This window comes from Peromyscus maniculatus, chromosome 2 (assembly GCF_049852395.1).
Source record: "Peromyscus maniculatus bairdii isolate BWxNUB_F1_BW_parent chromosome 2, HU_Pman_BW_mat_3.1, whole genome shotgun sequence".
In the NCBI taxonomy this organism is placed as follows: Eukaryota; Metazoa; Chordata; class Mammalia; order Rodentia; family Cricetidae; genus Peromyscus; species Peromyscus maniculatus.
In genome coordinates this window covers 65,218,190-65,236,058 of record NC_134853.1, presented here as the reverse complement: position 1 = coordinate 65,236,058, position 17,869 = coordinate 65,218,190, and the positions used below count along the sequence as shown (strand labels likewise).

The 17,869-nt window shown below is 42.9% G+C and overlaps 1 protein-coding gene across 3 annotated transcripts in view; it reads left to right on the top strand.

Annotated features, from left to right (window-relative positions):
* The window catches only part of Rigi (RNA sensor RIG-I), a 55,806-nt gene that overhangs the window by 21,207 nt on the left and 16,730 nt on the right, over positions 1-17,869 (top strand). For all 3 annotated transcript variants that reach the window (XM_076563468.1, XM_006975324.4, XM_076563469.1), the window contains 10 exons: positions 2,376-2,557; positions 3,447-3,594; positions 4,689-4,811; positions 6,250-6,357; positions 6,735-6,888; positions 7,794-8,052; positions 9,794-9,956; positions 11,316-11,420; positions 14,644-14,801; positions 15,732-15,867. In XM_076563468.1, the coding sequence (XP_076419583.1) occupies positions 2,376-2,557; positions 3,447-3,594; positions 4,689-4,811; positions 6,250-6,357; positions 6,735-6,888; positions 7,794-8,052; positions 9,794-9,956; positions 11,316-11,420; positions 14,644-14,801; positions 15,732-15,867 (1,536 nt within the window). The remainder of the gene's footprint in view (positions 1-2,375; positions 2,558-3,446; positions 3,595-4,688; positions 4,812-6,249; positions 6,358-6,734; positions 6,889-7,793; positions 8,053-9,793; positions 9,957-11,315; positions 11,421-14,643; positions 14,802-15,731; positions 15,868-17,869) is intronic.

Genomic DNA, 17,869 nt, shown 5'->3' with positions numbered 1-17,869 from the left:
TGGATCGGCTGCTCACATGGGCTGGTAAGAAGGCTCAGCTCATGAAAGGTTTTGCTGCACAGCCTGATGACCTGAACTGGGTTCCCAGAACCCACGAGAAGCAGCTGGATTCAGCAGTGTGCATCTGCATTCCAAACCTTCTTATGGTGAGATTGGGGTAGAGACAGAAGAGTTGGCCAGAAGCCCATGGGCCAGCTAGCAGAAACAAAAGGAGAGACCCTGCCTCAAAACAAGGTGGAGAGAGAGAATTAACTCCTGCAGATTGTCTTCTGACCTCCACTCCAGTGCCGCCTGCTCCTGTCACAATATGAATTAAAAAGAAAGTATTTGACATTTCTCCAGACATATAACTGGCTATCAACCATGTGAAAAGATGCTCAGAGTCACTCATCCTCAGTGGAATGGAAGTGAAATCTCCAGTGACTGATATAACTGTACACCCATGACTCATGTCAAAAAAAAAAAATCAAAGTACTCATGAGGATGTGAAGAAATTGTAAGTTGTGTGCACTATTAGTAGGCTGTAAAATGGTATCACTGCTGTGGAAAATAGTGTAGTTTCCTCAAAAAAAAAAAAAAGTCATTGCATTATCCAGAAAGTCCATACCTGGCATGTTTCCCAAAGAATTAAAGCAAAGCTTTGAAGAGAGAATTCTGCACTCATGTTCATAGCAGTGTTTTCTGCCACAGCTGAGATACAAGCAGCACTAATATTCTTTATCACAAATGTAGTGTTGTTTAGGGTGTAGCATTCCCCTAGCCTGGGGTGAGGCCTTACACTCAAACACATCTCAGCACCACAGAATAAATAAGTAAACAGTTAAAAAATAAATACAGTTTAAGGAGAAAACCTTCAGTACACACATACAGTAGAATCCTTTTTAGTTTTACAAAGGGAAGGGATGCTCACTTAGGCTACCACGTGGATGAACCTTGAGAATCAGTTACACTAATTTGTGTGTGTGTGTACACATTTGAGGGCACTTTTGTGTAGGCCGGAGGTTGGCATTGAGTGTCTTCCTCGGGACCTTTTCACCTTATGATTTGAGACTGGGTCCCTCACTGAACCTGGAGTTTGCCGCTTTGTCTAGACTGGCTTTTGACGTGAGAACTGGGGATAGGAACTCGGGGCCTCAGGCTGGTGTGCTGAGTTCTTTATCCACTGAGCCATCTCCCAGGTCCAGGAGATATTTGGGTTGTGTTAGTTTCTTGGGTGTATAGGAATAAAACCATTGTCTTCCTAGGCTACTGAATTAAATGTGGGTCTTAAAGGCAGGCAAGCTTGGGGATTCTGTCCAAGAGCCTTAGAGTGAGACATTCTTGGGTTATTTTAGTTGGAAGTCATTTTTCCTCCTTTATTCGCCCATTGACTTCATTTTCTTCTTGAAATGGTGTGGAAAGAAAGCTCTTCGAGGGCAGGAAGTAGATTCATATTTCCTCTTGTCTTCCTCACTGCTTCCTACTGAGAAGATCAACATGATGAGTTTGACTAATTTAATAGTAAATTAGGGGCCAAAATATGGCTCTGTGGCCAAGAGCACTTGCTGCTCCTGCAGAGGACCCAGGTTTTGTTCCCAGCACTCACTTGATGACTCAACAACATTCGTTAACTCCAGATCCAGGGATCTGGCATCCTCTTCACAGGCTTCAGATACACTCATGGTGCACAGAGACACACATTAAATAAACAAACAAACAAACAAACAAACAAATAAATAAACAAATACTTTTAAAGAGTAAATTGTGTGTTATTGTTAAAGTACATGGGGGCATTTTGAAGATTTTATACTAAGATCAAATACAAGGCTTCATATCTGTCCTTAGGACTTTACCCTGAAAGATAATGAATTTTGGAAGGTCTGAACTGTTGGGTGCTAAAAATGAATATTACTTCCCTTTTGGAAAATCACAAATAGCTGTTATTAGTTGACTTTCACTACTGTGACCAAATGCTTGAGGAAATAAAAGGTGGATCTATAGCTTCGCACCCATGTGGGGTGAGGCAGGGCACCACGGTGGAGCGCATGTGGTGAACCAAAGTTGCACTTCCAGGTGGACAGGAAGCAAAGAACAATGGTGAGGAGCCAAAGCACGTCTCTAAGACTTATGTCTTCCAGTGAGTCCACAGTTCTCAATCACTCCTTCTGTATGAACTCAATGTGCCAACTGTAACGAAGCCAGCGAGGACATGGTGCAGTTACCTCTAAAGACAACCGGGGACCAAGCCTTCGACCTGTCAGCCCTAACTGAGGCCATTTGCAGATGGTTTTGAGTTCTCTTACCATCGATTCAAACAGAATTCCTACAGTTTTGATGTTAAAGCATTTTATGTTGGACTCATTTAAGAAATCCCCTTTTTTTTTCTTTCTTTTCAGGTTACTGTGGACTTTATGAAGCCATTGAAAGTTGGGATTTCCAAAAAATTGAAAAGTTAGAGGAACATAGATTACTTTTACGACGTTTACAACCAGAATTTAAGGCCAGAATCAACCCAACAGATATCCTTTCTGAATTGTCTGAATGCTTAATTAATCAGGAATGTGAAGAAATCAGACAGGTAAATTAACACAAAATTAGAGAAAAATGCTGCGATTCTTGGAAACGGCTCCTGTTTTCAGTGTTGTTTTAGGCCCTCAAAGGATAACTGAAACCCATAAAAGCCCTCATCTAGAAGACGTAATGACTAGGAAAGAATTTTAACGTGAATGGGGTAATTTTTATGCTGGACTATTTGAAGTTTAACCCATTTTCAGCTCAGGTTGTCCTGTTACTTTTTCTCTCAATAGTGTTCTGTGCACGTGCAAATCACATTGAATAGTACACCAAATGAAAAGGAAAAAACGCTAGACTCTTGGACATAGATACATTTATTATAATCTCCTCTCAATCACTTAACTAGTGATGTGATCCTGGACAATTCATTTAGCTTCTCTAAGCATCTGTTTTTTCCTGTCTAAAGTAAGAAAAATGTTCCTTATTAACATGCTGGTAGGAGTAAATGAGGTGATACCTGTAAAGTGCTCATGTCAGCTTCATGCATAATAGTACATACAAAGAACATTTTAGTTATCATTAGAAATGCCTACTCTAAAGAATTTGCTGTTGTGCTGTTAGGGTCTTTCAAATAGCTCTATATGCTGATGTATCCTTAGTATGAACGGGTATCATATAGGTCAGCTTTTTGCCCTGGGATTGCTGATGACAATGAATGTAAGGATTCAGAAGATGAGAACATTTGGCTTGACATATTAATATCACATATAAAGGACAAAGGTGAAGGAAAGGCTGTCTTAAAAGCTAGTGCTAGGTGGGGTAAAAAAATGATGCTAACTAAGACCCACTGAACTGTACTTCACAGAGATTTCCATCAAATGCTACTTGAGTAGACATTTCTTCAGAGAAAGCTGAGCTAACTGATTCACATGCTGCATTTGTCTCTCGCTCAGATCTGCTTCACCAAAGGAATGATGGCAGGTGCGGAGAAGATGGTCGAGTGTCTTCTCAGATCGGATAAGGAGAACTGGCCCAAGGTTCTGAAACTTGCTTTGGAGAAAGAAGACAACAAGTTCAGTGAACTGTGGATTGTTGATGAAGGTGGGCCGCTTCAAGAAAGAGCCCTGAACCATTTGCCCCAGGACTTTGCCACATCCTACCAGAATTTACTTTTCATAAGACACTATTCCGTTCAGATACCCATGGCTACATCCCTAGGGAGGGAACAAGCATCGGGAAGCTGAGTTCTGGGAGCGAATGAGCCTGCACAGCCCAAAGAGTCTGGGAAAGGAAAAATAAGGGGTTCCAGCCCAAACTGAAGGTGTCAGAGAAATAGCTTGAGAATTCCAGACCTAAAGGTTCAAATCATAAGACTTACCTCCCTACCAGAGTAGAGGCTGAATATTGAGAACGATGGATATTTATTGGTTCTCTTGCCTGGAAGCCATCTGGAATTGACAGAGCAGGAGTGAATGCAGAATTTGCTGTGACTAAGCCTATCTTATTTGGCTTCTGGAAACTCATGCTTGCTTTAAATCTGAGTTTGATAAAGACCCGAGTTTCTAGTTTTAGTTTTCACCTGGGTTTCTTTAGAACATAAATGACTGTAGAAACTGTCTGTGTCTTTGGCGAGGGATTAGCCAGAGATGAAAGCCATGAGTGTCTCTTTCGTGTGCCTAGGAATGAATCTCTTGCAAATGTTATCCACATGGGCTACTGAGAGGGGAGGGGCTCACGGTGCGTACTGCTCATCAGCGGCATGTCCCACACTTTGAGTCACATGGTACTAAGTGACACTGGCATTCAAACACCAAATTGAGCTTCCAACTCAAAATGATTCTTCCAGTTGCTTTAAGAAATGCAAGGTGGCCCTTGAGATGGTTTAGCAGGTAAAGACTGCTGTCACTGAGCCTGTTCAACCTCTAGGACCTACATGATAGAGAGAACCAATTCCCGAAAGTTGTCCTCTGCCCTCCACACACTCCATGTCATGAGTGACACACACAATACATTAATTAATAAAATAATTTTAAAAATAAATGAAATGTTAAGGAAGAGAAAGTCATGGCTGTAAGAGCTCAGGGGAAATTTAGATGTTCAGTGTTATGACTTTTGGGGCTTCCACAACCCAAACCACAGTCAGATGACATTGAGAGTCTAAGCTTTGGTTTTTTGTTTTTTGTTATCTCACAAAGGTTTCAAAAGGGTTGAAAGTAAAGCTGCTGAAGATGATGGAACAGAGATGTCCAGCATACAGATTTTCATACAGGAAGAGCCAGAGTGCCAGATTCTCAGTCAGAATCCCTGCCCACCCTCAGGTACCGGGTATCATTTGTCCTCAGAATCCCTGCCCACCCTCAGGTACCAGGTGTCATTTATCCTGAGAATCCCTGCCCACCCTCAGGTACCAGGCATCATTTGTCCTCAGAATCCCTGCCTACCCTCAGGTACCAGGCATCATTTGTCCTCAAAATCCCTGCCCACTCTCAGGTACTAGGCATCATTTGTTCTTTTCCATAATGGTCTTTCTCCAGCACTGTGATGCCTTTTGAAAATCTTTTTTAAAGGAAAGGAAACAGAATTTGTGTGGCCGTAGGGCTTCATAATTAGAATTACTGTTCCCATCTTTTGTGGCCTCTGCTGCTTTTATCTGCCTGCTACCACTGAGAATGTACGTCCACAGCTTCCTCTGATGTAATGTTCACAGAACTTCAGTGTCTGTGACACCCAAAGCAGCCTTGTGCTCTAAAAGAATGCTTCTGTTTCTGAGGCACTTGCTCAGTCTCCTTCCAGAATCCCAGGGCTGCCATACATGTGGATGAGCAGGCTATGTGCCCTCTGTTTGGCAGCCTCTGTGTGGAGGGCTCAGTCAACTGGTTCTCATACACATGGTGCTGTGAAGTTACCTATGGCTGGATAAGGCCTCCAGTACTCCTTGAAATACGTTTTCATCATAAAGACAACAGAAGGTTGTAAGATGTGCCTTAATATATTTATAACAAAATGTACTAAGAAGGAAATAAGATGAATAATGAATAGTGTTAAAAGAACAATGTAATTTTTTAGAACATTAAAAAAAAAAGATACCTTACAAATTATGTCAGCAATTGAATGACACAAAGGTTCTGTCATTCCAGGGTGACACAGTGTGGGTCGCTTTAAATGTTTCAGAAGCACAGTGATCCATACATGTCTTTTAAGCAAAGCTGATTTTCTCAACTTTCTCAAAAGTCTCTTCCCACTGTAAAGTGGGAAGGTTGGACACACGAGGTGATTTCTGTCTTTTCTGTCTCCTGACTTTTTGTATGCTGACCTGTTATTGAGATGAGGCCTCAGCTCATTAAACCTCCCATTGTGCTGATCCATCTGGGATCCTGAGAAGTGCACAGCATGGCTTCTCCTTGCGAAAGTTGCTTGGAGAACCTGATGGTGGCAGTACCGTTCTCAGCTGGCTTTGGGGGTCTGTTGCTTCTCTGTTCTGAGTTGCTTTGCTCTGAATTAGACCAGTCTTGCTTCCCTTTTTTCTTAGTCAGGTTTCCATGATTTAGAAAGAATTCACTTTGGCCTTTCCTGTCTCCTTGTTGTTGATTCTTTATCACTGAGAGACAACTGTGTGTTCCAAATCAATGGGGGAAGTGGGACGGTTGATAAGAGGCCAGATTCCAAACCTCCAAAACGGGCCCTTGTTGCTAGAGTCAGAACTCATGTCCACTGAACGGTGGTTAGAGCACTGGCCTTGTTCTCTCTATATTCTAGAAGCATCTTCTAATACTTTGAACAGCCCATTGAAACCAAGAAATTACCAACTGGAGCTTGCTCTGCCTGCTGAGAAAGGGAAAAATACAATAATATGTGCTCCTACTGGTGAGTCAATTACAGTAACTTACGTCATTTTCTCTTTGCTTTTTCTTCTGTCTTTGGGTACCGTGATACAGTGAAGAAGTTCAAGGTTTTTCTTGTTGTGTTTGCCATTGGGAAAGCTGTCCTCTCAATAGTCTCAGTGTATCTTGGTAAGGGACATGGACAATGGGAGAGAAATGCCCTCTTTGTTTGCTTTCAGGTCTCGCTGTTTGAGTGCACGTTACCTAGGACGTAGTTTGATGGTTTTTAGCCATCGTTTAAACTGTCATGTCAGTGCAGATGACCGATTAGTTTATTTGTGTCCCAACGGTGATAGAGAAGCCGAAAATAAGTACATTCTAGAGAAGCATCTAACGTTGGTTATCCGTTTCTATCGAAAGGTTGTGGGAAAACCTTCGTGTCACTTCTTATATGTGAGCATCATCTTAAAAGATTCCCACGTGGACAGAAAGGGAAAGTGGTCTTCTTTGCTAATCAAATTCCTGTCTATGAACAGCAGGCAACTGTGTTCTCACGCTATTTTGAAAGACTTGGGTATGTATTACAATCAGTCCAACTGCCTTTTTCTTTTTTTAAATTCTAGCTTCATGCCATGAATATATTTTGTTATATATATATACAGATATAACCAGAGCTGTCTTCCAACTCACTATGTAGCTGAGGTTGGCCTAGAAGATATGATCTTCTTGCTTTTACCCTCTAAATACTGGGATTACAGTGTACACTGACATGCCTGGTTGTTCTGGGTATGTGGTTTTTTTTTTTTTTTTAAATAATGTATATATTTTATTTTAAGTGCATTGGTATTTTGCCTGCATGTATGTCTGTATGAGAGTGTTGGATACCCTGGAACTGGAGTTACAGACAGTTGTGAGCTGCCACTTGGGTGCTGGGAACTGAACCCTGGTCCTCTGGAAGAACGGCCAGTACTCTTAACTTCTGAACCATCTCTCCAGCCCCTGTTCTGTGTGATTCAAAGAAAATAACCATAGACTTAGCTTTTAGAGGTAATTCCTTTGTGGAATAACCTTTTTCGTTTAGCTCCACCAGAAGTGCTAAGCCTTCAGGGATTGCTCTGACAGAGTGAACGACTTGGTGGTTGAAGATGAAACACCAGTCATTCTTAACGATTTTTTACTTCATTTGACATTACTCTTTTAAGAATTATTCATCTCCTAATGACTCGAATGAATAAATATACCGTGGTCAATTCACCAGATTGCATTTCCCGATCTCTGGCTTCATGTCAGGTTTGAGTGTAAGCTTAAATTACTCCCTGGTTGCATTCTTTTGGGCTTAGGGGGGAACTTAAATTACTCCCTGGTTGCATTCTTTTGGGCTTAGGGGGACTTCATTCATTGTTGCGCTGATCTAATGTTTCACCTTTGTTTCCTTGTTCACACTGCAGTCGGTAATAAGAGATTTCTGTCATTTCCCAGGTACAACGTAGCAGGCATTTCTGGGGCAACGACTGATAATGTCTCAGTGCAGCCCATTATTGAAAACAATGACATCATCATCCTGACACCCCAGATTCTCGTGAACAATCTCAACAATGGGACCATCCCCTCACTGTCCGTCTTCACCTTGATGATATTTGATGAATGCCACAACACCAGCAAACACCACCCGTACAATCAGATCATGTTCAGATACCTAGATCACAAACTTGGAGAGTCGCCAGACCCACTGCCTCAGGTATTTCAGTCAGATGATGTCTCAAAGGAGCCACAATCATCCAGAATTCCATCTAGTTATTCTTGTAGCCACATTTGAGATTACCCTCCTCCGATTCTAGGTCCATCAGTTACAACTCATTGGTTAGTTTTGGTTCATTCATTTGACAGACAGTTGTCCTTGGTATCCAGGGTGGATACCCTTCACAGGAACCAAAATCTAGGCTGCTTAAGTCTCTTGTATGAGATGACATTGCATTTATATACAATCTACACACTTTCCTCTTACATTCTTTGTATCAGCTCTAGATTACTAATATTGCACAGTATAATGTAAATTTTTATATAAGTAGTTCTTATACTATATTGCTTAGGGAATGAAGGTAGGAAATTTATACATTTTAGTACTTATGAGGTTAACAAAATATTTTTGATCCATGGTTGTGTGAATTCACAGATGTCTATAACATCTGGATGTTGAGGGCCAACTGTATGAATCATGGGCTTCCATGTACCTTGGGCACTGTTTTAGGCCATGGGGACACTGATATAGAAGATATAACGTTGGCTCTCATACAGTTAAGTGTGCACAGGGAGCCGGGTACATAATAGTTATGTCACAGCTGATCGTGAGCTTTGCTGTAGAGACGGGTAAAGGGTGTAGTTGAAACGTAAGTAAAAGTAAGGCAAGATGTAACCGAGAAGAGAGGAACTAACAGGGGTTTTCCAGGCAGATGACTTTATGCTTTTCATTAAGAGGATGTGGTGTGTCCAGAGGCACAGAGCTATGAAAGATTCTGGCATGTTCCAGCATCCTGAAATCTACGGTATCACTTGAGTGTAGAGAGTGAGGTAAGGAGCAGCAGCAGCAGATTTGGCAGGATGAGAACGGGGACAACCAGTAAAGCTGTTAGTTATGACAGATGCTCCTGGAGACATCTGGAGGGTAGAGCGTCAGTGGGCAAGTCTACGGCTTAGCACAGGAAATGAGCAGCAACCCATCCAATATCACATGAGAAGAATCCCTTCAGAGGGTCATTCTTAGATGGGACAGGAAGGAAGGGAATCATGGGTAGAAATTCTCCTTTCTCTCAATCTGAGGAGAGGCAGGCGCTGTGCTGAAAACCATCAATATAGAAATGGGAGCGGGAGTTGGAGAGGATGAAGATGATTTGAAACAGTAGGTGAGAACAGAGATGGATACAGTGAAGAATGATGGGATTATACCAGGGCTCCAAATGAGGCTGTAAACTATGAATTGTATGCAATTCTTTAGCTCCAATAATTACCCATTTCAGAAGTACAGGTTAAAGGACATTTAGTGTGGTACCCACAGCTTGATCTTCTCAAGTAATGTTGATGGTAAACAGATTTCTCACTGGTGAGTTAATCATTCCATAGTTGTCGGGTTATTACTGAAGGAAGTTATCTCACTGAATCTACCCAGCTCTTGTTTTTAAATGGCCATTTCCCCTCCACTGACTGTTGAGGTGCTTGTCAAAGCGCACAGAAATGAACGGGACATGGAGGTGACTGGAATGGACACGTTATTCCTTTTTGTTCCCATCTGATGTTTTCCTCCTTAGTAGGAGACACGGGTAAAGAAAGACTAGCCCTGCCTGGAAAAGGTTTCCTCTCTGTTCTTACTCTGGCTAGTGTCTGGATGATGAGATTTATTTAGTGCTGCACTTGGGGGGGGGGAGCTTCTGCTCACAACATCCTGGAGAACGTCCGAGAACCAGTGTCGGGGATGCTCCTTACAGGTCATCGGGCTGACTGCCTCAGTTGGTGTTGGAGACGCCAAAACCGTAGAGGAAGCCATTCTGCACATCTGCAAACTCTGCGCTGCCCTGGATGTGTCCGTGATCGCCACCGTCAGGGACAACGTGGAAGAACTCGAGCAGGTTGTTTATAAGCCCCAGAAAAGTAAGTGGGTTCAGCAACACACCCCTTGCGAACTTGTGACTCTCTGCTCCTCCTCCTTCAGATGGATGAACTCTGAGGCGTTTGTTTGGTAAAAGCATTTTAACTCCAAACTTCAGAAATAGTCACATGTGCGTCCTATCTTTCTCCCTAATCGACCTCTTCTCCTGAGTGATGCATGAGTCTCAAAAGTAGCCTAAAAGGGACAAACATCCTTGCTCTTTATCTCTAAAGCCCTTAGCAAGCACCAGCAAGAGAGCTGATAACCAGTGGCTGGGTCAGGCCTCTAGGCTCCATGCCCTAGGCAGGTACTATGGGGTCATCTTGTTCCTGTATGGATCTGATGATTGTAATGGATCTGGTTGGAATGATCTGAATCATAATAGCTCTCATCAAATGACTGGAACAGGTTTTAAAAATGAGGTTCACTAGCAGATGGTTATTAATGATTAACTAGCCATGTAAGCCTGGAGGTACAGCAGTTACACTTGGCTTCGTCTTGGCCTGAGCACTGATTTTGAGTCAGTGGCAGAATGCATTGAGTGGAATGGGAGGGCCCGGCCCTGTTCATTTCTGAGAGTCCCCCATGGAGAGTGTGAAGACGGCCCACCACACCCCTTTAGCAACACCCGTGGATTTCTCTGCAATTTGAGGCCTTTGAGCTTCTTCTACTTCCAAGTCTTGTAAAGACTGCGTGGCTTTCCCTGACTCTGCAAACCCTCCCTGTGCTCTTCTGCGCCTGCGTCCCAGCTGGGCTTTGTGCTTGGCCTCTCCTGTTCCTGCCTTTCTCCTTCTCATGCTTATTTTACAGCAGCCTCCCCAGAGAGACTGACTTTCCTTCCCTTGCTCCACAATGCCTTGCCTGCACCCGCATAGCAGGACTCTGACGGGCGAGTTTAGGCGCACACCTTTCTTTCCTCCAAGAATCAGCCTTCTGTGCAGCATCTGGTAGTTCTTGTCAACTCTCTACTGCCAGAACATAGCACGTGAATAGTAAGATCAATGGGAACACTCTTCAGGGGCGAGATGGTGCGGAGAAGGAATATAGGACAGCAGAGAAACAGGGCTGGAGTTGGTGTTTGCAGAAACCAGAGCGCTACCAGACTTGTCAGCGCAGAGGCACCAGGAAACCTAGACTGAGAGGCTGGATTACACCTAGGCCAGGAGGGACATTAGACTCGGTACAGGAAGCAACGTGAAGCTGTTTCAATGCTTTTGAGTATGTGCTGTGATTTGGGCCACTTACTAGTGAGCTTGGAGCCTGTGGCTTTCCAGAGGATGTGACGAGGGCAGAGGAGGATTTGGAAATGGCAGAGTTTGACCTGTGCGTCCTTCACACTACTCATGTTCATTCGATCCTAGTTTTCAGGAAAGTGGAATCACGGACTGTCAACACCTTCAAGTCCATCATATCTCAGCTGATGAAGGAGACTGAGAAACTGGCAAAGAATGTCTCCGAGGAACTTGGTAAGTCTGTGCTAACTCATGACAGCTAAATCCCATTTTCTGTGTCCCTTCCACTTGGCGAGAGTCTTTTATTGCCCATTAGTGTCTTTTCAGTTCAATGGTGAGATTATATCCAGATGTGGACTGACTTGTTCTCATTTATTCACACGCATTTCTCCTCCTTTCTCTATATCTTCTTTATCTCCTCATCCCTTTTTTCACCTCCTTTCTTTTCTCTAGTCCTTTTTAGAAGATTTATTTTTATTTTCTGTGTATAGGTGTTTTTGTCTGCACGTATGTATGTGTACCACATGTGTGAAGAGTGCGTCAGATGCCCCAGAACTGGAGTTACAGACAGTTGTGAGCTGCCACATCTGTTGGGAATTGAGCTTAAGCTGTCTCTCTGGCTCCCATTTCTCTAGTTGTTTGTGAGACAAGGTCTTTTTCTGTATCCCTGGTTGGTCTGAAACTTGCTATATGACTGGGCTGGCTTTGAACTTGCAGAGTCCTCTTGCTTCAGCCTTCTGAGTCTTGGAGTTGCTAACATGAGCCACCATATCTGCCTCATATGTTGAATTTCTCCATTCTTGGTTATTTAGGCACCTTATAAGAATTTTTAAATTCTCTTTTGCTTTATTTTCTTTTTAAATTGAAAGCAGATCCATCTGGACATAAATACCTGAAAAAAACTGTCTTTAAATCACCTTCTAAATTACCTCCTTCTTTTTTCTTTTGAGACAGAATCTTTGTATACAGTGCAGGCTAGCCTTGAACTGGTTTTTTTTTTTTTTTTTTTTTTTTTTGGTTTTTCAAGACAGGGTTTCTTTGCGTAGCTTTGCGCCTCTCCTGGAGCTCACTTGGTAGCCCAGGCTGGCCTCGAACTCACAGAGATCCTCCTGCCTCTGCCTCCCGAGTGCTGGGATTAAAGGCGTGCGCCACCACCGCCCAGCTGCCTTGAACTGGGAACTTGCTGTCTCCTCCTCCCAAGATGTGCATCAACACTGGGCCTCCATTAGATCTGCATTAATCCCTTCCAGGAGCAATGCCATCAGTTACCTAACACCCTCTCACTGTCCTCAGCTCTTGAAAGTGTCACCACCTCTTAACCTCATCATGCTTTTGCCACATGAGCATCCGGGAGACAAACAGTATCCAAGGACAGCACTGGGGAGGAATAATTTAGGTAACGAATCCACTGAAGGCCCTGAAGTAGTAGCGTGGGGTGGCATGCTCTCTCTTCTACTGTTTTAGAAACTCTCTGTAGCTACTTGGTAGGAACTTGATGGAGAAAAAAAAAAAAGGCAGGCGGTAAAGAGACCAGTTAGGAGGTATATGGGTCACCCAGAAACAGAATGACACGATCTGACTAAAGTGATGATGAATGAACAGACTTTTACTGAATTATTCCTCTCACTGTAGCTAACATCTGTACTTCCTCCAGTCCAAATCCTGTCAATAACTCACTTCCTAATAGCATGGAATATTTTCCCAATCCTCACATTGAGTAACTGTCGACAGCCACCTCATTTCTTCTGGAACTGGGAAAACATCTCATTGTGAACTGGGTGTGGTGGCAACACCTGCAACCCCTGCAGCTTGGAGACTGAGTCTACAAGGTTGTGAGTCTGAGGGCCAGCCTGGGCTACATACTGAGACCCTGTCTGTGGGGTGGAAGCAGGGAAGAAGCCTGCCACTGTTACCTGTTGGGTATCAGTCCTCTGCTCTATTATTGAAAATGAATGGGTGAGGGGAGACATTTAATGCATAAATGCATTTCTTGTCTTTGAATTTTACTGTCCTGTGCTTGTCTCAAGAAGCCCAGGAAACTAAACTAACAGACCAAGCCACTGTGGCTGTTTCCACTTCGTCTTTTCACCTCTCTCCATGCTGGCACCCCCCCCCCCCTGCCCCAGAGTCTGGATCACTGTGGACCCTATGAGTCTGAACCAAGCAGCTGGGCTTAGCTCCAGGTGTGCACCCAGTTGTACCCAGAACAACATCTCTGTGTTCTGCTGTGATTGATGCTGTGAGTGCTGCCCTGAGATCAGGTGTCCCGACCTCATAGCAAAGCAGAACAGGCTGTGTTGGACACTGGTGCTCCCAGTTTTATATACCTGTCTCTGAAGCTTTTGAGACTTACTATTCCAATGGTGTCTTTGTTTTTAAGGGCAGCATTGTGTTTTTTGTTTGTTTGTTTGTTTAATTTCTGAATTACCTTGGCTGTCAGCCCCTTAGACCTGTAGGGCTTAGACATCACATAGCTGGGTTTGAGTTCTTGCCACACCCACACAATACGAGTAAATTATTTAGTAATCCTTTTATAAAAGATTTTTTTTTTGTCATTGTTTTTCAAGACAGGGTTTCCCTGTGTAGCTTTGAGCCTTTCCTGGAACTGGCTTTGGAGACCAGGCTGGCCTCGAACTCACAGAGATCTGCCTGCCTCTGCCTCCTGAGTGCTGGGAATAAAGGCGTGTGCCACCACCTTTTTTTTTAGATTTATTTATTATTATGTGTATGGTGTTCTGCCTGAATGTATCCCTGCAGGCCAGAAGAGGGCACCAGATCTCATGATAGATGGTTGGGAGTCACCATGTGGATGCTGGGAATTGAACTCAGGACCTGTGGAAGAGTAGCCAGTGCTCTTAACCTCTGAGCCATCTCTCCAGCCCATAAAAGATTTATTTAAAAAAAATCATGTGACTGTGGGGGATGAGTGCTGTTGCTCCTGGGGGTTAGAAAAGGGCATCGAATCCCCCTGGAACTGGATTTACAGGTGGTTGGAAGCCACCCAACATGAGTGCTGGGAGCTGAACGTGGGTCCTCTACCAGAGCCTAACTGCTGAGTCATCTCTCCAGCCCCCCTTACTCAGCTCTTTCCGAATCTGTTTCCTCTTTGTAAAATGAAATATTGACCTCACGAAATTAGAAAAAAAAATGCAATTATGAATGAAAAGCACTTTGATTTGGGGTCATTTAGTAAGTAACCACTTTACTTACACATACATGTGTGCGTGTGTGTGTGTGTGTGTGTGTGTGTGTGTGTGCGTGTGTGTGTGTGTGTGTGTGTGTGTGTGTGTGTGTGTGTGTGCGCGCGCGCGCACAGCTGAAAACTCAGGCCACTTCAGGATAAATATCACTTATAATGAATAAGAAAGAAAATTAGAGGACGAGGCATGTTAGAACCAATGCTTGCAGACCACTTGTTCATTTGTTTGTTTGTTTATTGATTTGTTTTGCCCTCTAGGAAAGTTTTTTCAAATTCAAAACAGAGAATTTGGCACCCAGAAGTACGAACAGTGGATTGTTGCAGTGCACAAAGCGTGCATGGTCTTCCAGATGCCGGACAAAGAGGAGGAGAGCAGGATCTGCAGAGCGCTCTTTCTGTACACATCACATCTGCGGGTAGATCGATCGCTGCTTTGAATGGCATGCTTTGGTCACTGCAGCTCCTGGGGTCTGCACTGTGGCAGCTGAGGGAACATTAGCTTCTGATCCTAGCCAAGAGCTCAATTAGGAACTTTACAGAAAGTCATCACCAACCTCATTTGTTCTCTGAAATTTAACAGCCAGGCTACAGGACGGGAACAGAGAGAGGTTCGGGGTCCATGTCAAGCCTCCAGCTCTGCCTTATGGATGTGGGTGGAGAAAGCTGGGTGATGACGAAACACTACTGCTCTAGATCTGTGATTGGTAACCCCATCTCTGAGTTCAAGAAGTGGCTCCTGTTGCCACATCCTGACGCGTGTGTGGCCTTACTTTGTTAAAGCCACAGACTTAGAACCCTGGGGGCTCTGGTTAACACAGAAGAAAGGAATGGCGGGAACAGCCGCCACCTCTGTTGCCATGCTGTGGAACATATTTAAAGACTTGTTCCATAGCATGTGTTCATGGAATTTCAATGCTTACCGGACTCTCAGCATAGGTGGTAAGGGCCATCTTCTGAAAGGCCCATGTACATTTTATTATGACTCTGGAATTTAAGAAGAGTGTCAGCACTATGATGCAAGGTGATGTCAAACTCGCTGACTTGCTTTTGTTGTTGTTTCTTATGATACACTGTTTCTCCTTCTCTCCCAAGGCGTAATTTTACAATACAAAGTGAATCTACTTAATTAATATCTAGTTAACTAAAACAAAAAAGGAAACTGGATTTTGGTTCAGAGGTTTTTATCATAGACCCACCAAGGGCCATTTACCTCTAAAACCTCAGCAGTGCAATATGAGAAAGGTTTTCCTGAAACCAGTTTTGTACTAAGTACAGCCGGTTGAACGTCAGTGTGGGGAACGTGGGGACTTGGAAAGGTACTGAGACTCACCTTTCATTTCAAACAGAAATACAACGATGCTCTCATCATCAGTGAGGATGCACAGATGAAGGATGCCCTTAATTACCTCAAAGCCTTCTTCCATGATGTCCGAGAAGCAGCATTTGATGAGACTGAGCAAGATCTTACTCGGAGGTTTGAAGGTGAGGGTGACTCCAGGATGACTTCCGAGGTCGGGAGTCTCTGGAGTCGGGTGGCTCGATCAGCAGGGTGCACATCACACTTAGCATCTGTTTATTCGCTGGTGCTGTTGTGCTGGGCTTGAGATGACACATTATGGGGGCTGTGATGGAGCATGGCCTTAGCATGGCTGGAACCCCTAGCACTACAAACAAAAAGCAAAAGCCTTAAAGCCAACCAACCAACCAACCAACCAACCAACCAACCAACCAACCAACCATCCAAACAAACAAACAAACAAAAAATACAGGAGGGTTTGGCTTCAGAAAAATCTAATTCTTACAGACACATCCATGGTTTTTCCACTTTTTATTTGGGAAAAGGGAAAACAGTGGGATTTGGAAAAGCTGCTTCCCACAGTTAATAAGTAGTAGCATTCTGTTCAACTTGGCAATTTAAAAAGGTTTAATAACACCAACATGTGTTCTAATGATGTTAAGAAGACTATGCTTTATATATGCTTCTTTTTTTGTTGGTTTGTTTTTTGAGACAGGGTTTCTCTGTGTAGCCCAGGCTGTCCAGGAACTCTCTCTGTAGACCAAGCTGGCTTCAAACTCACCGAGTTCTGCCTGTCTCTGCCTCCAAAATGCTGGGATTAAAGGCGTGTGCCACCACTGCCTGGTTTATGTATACTTCTAATAATGAAAAATATACCCCTACTGCCCTTACATTATACTCCAAACATCGGAAATAGTAAATGGAACATGTTTTCTTTCTCCTTTCAAATTACTTTTCCTAGAAGCAATCACTACTAATACTAAATTATTTACTATACATGTGTGTAGCCAGTGATGTGCTGTGTTGATAAACATACAGTTAGTTATCTGGGAGAAAATGTATAGACAAATTGCATATGTTTATTATAAATTTTACTGATATGGGGGATAACATAGTAAGCAACTCACAAATAATAAACATGGAACTCTTTAATATATATTACTTTTATCCATTTGTGGCCCACAGAATGCTTTTGGTGGTCTCTGCAGGATTATTGTATTCACAGCCAACTGGAGATTGCAATTACCAAAGTAAATGTAGTTTTGATATGGCTGTCAGGTCTATTTTCTGTTAATTCTAGGTGTGAGAACCAAATGAAACAACAGAGACATGTTGGCACCTCGCTGATTTCTCAGAAAAGTGAGCAACTTTTTATCTGAACTAGATAATAGTTTCAAACACAGGGAGGGCATTTCTGCATTTTTACATGATTCATAAATAATAGCTAAATTTAACTGCATTAAATACTTAGCATTTTACAAAGTCTAGACTGCCAACAAAGGATGAAGCCAGTGTTATCTTTATTTCCATGTATAAGTACTTCTACGATGATCAATTTCCAACCACCAATATTTCATTGAACTTGTGTACAGTTGAACACACACTAACATTTCTACCATGCATATATTCTAGATGTGTACATACATGCATGCATAACAACTCAAGAGCATAACTCATAGTAAAGTGTGAGAAAATGAATTAGGAAGTTAATGAGCATGGCTATATGTTATATTTGTTTTTATATAAGTCATTGAGCTGCAAGGATAGAGAATTGAATTTTTAAGGTGATATTTAAAACCAGACACCACAATTCTCAAGAACTTCACAGTTGACCACCGTAATCCGGTTTGATCTGGCTCTAGCACACCACACTTTTTTTTTTTTTTTTTAAGATAAGATATCCTGTGTTTCAGTTTTTAACTTAACATATCTTTTTGAAAGCCCACCTTTAATCCCAGCACTCAGGAGGCAGAGGCAGGGATGAGCTCGAGGCCAGCCTGGTCTACAGAGCAAGTTCCAGGACAGCCAGTGATGCACAGAGAAACCCTGTGTTGAAAAATTAAACAAACAAAACAAAACAAACAAACGAACAGAAAATATGTATCTTTTAGATCTTTCCATATCAGCAGGCACATACCTCTTTAATTTTAACAGCAATGTTGTATTCCCATTGTATTTCCATCAGCC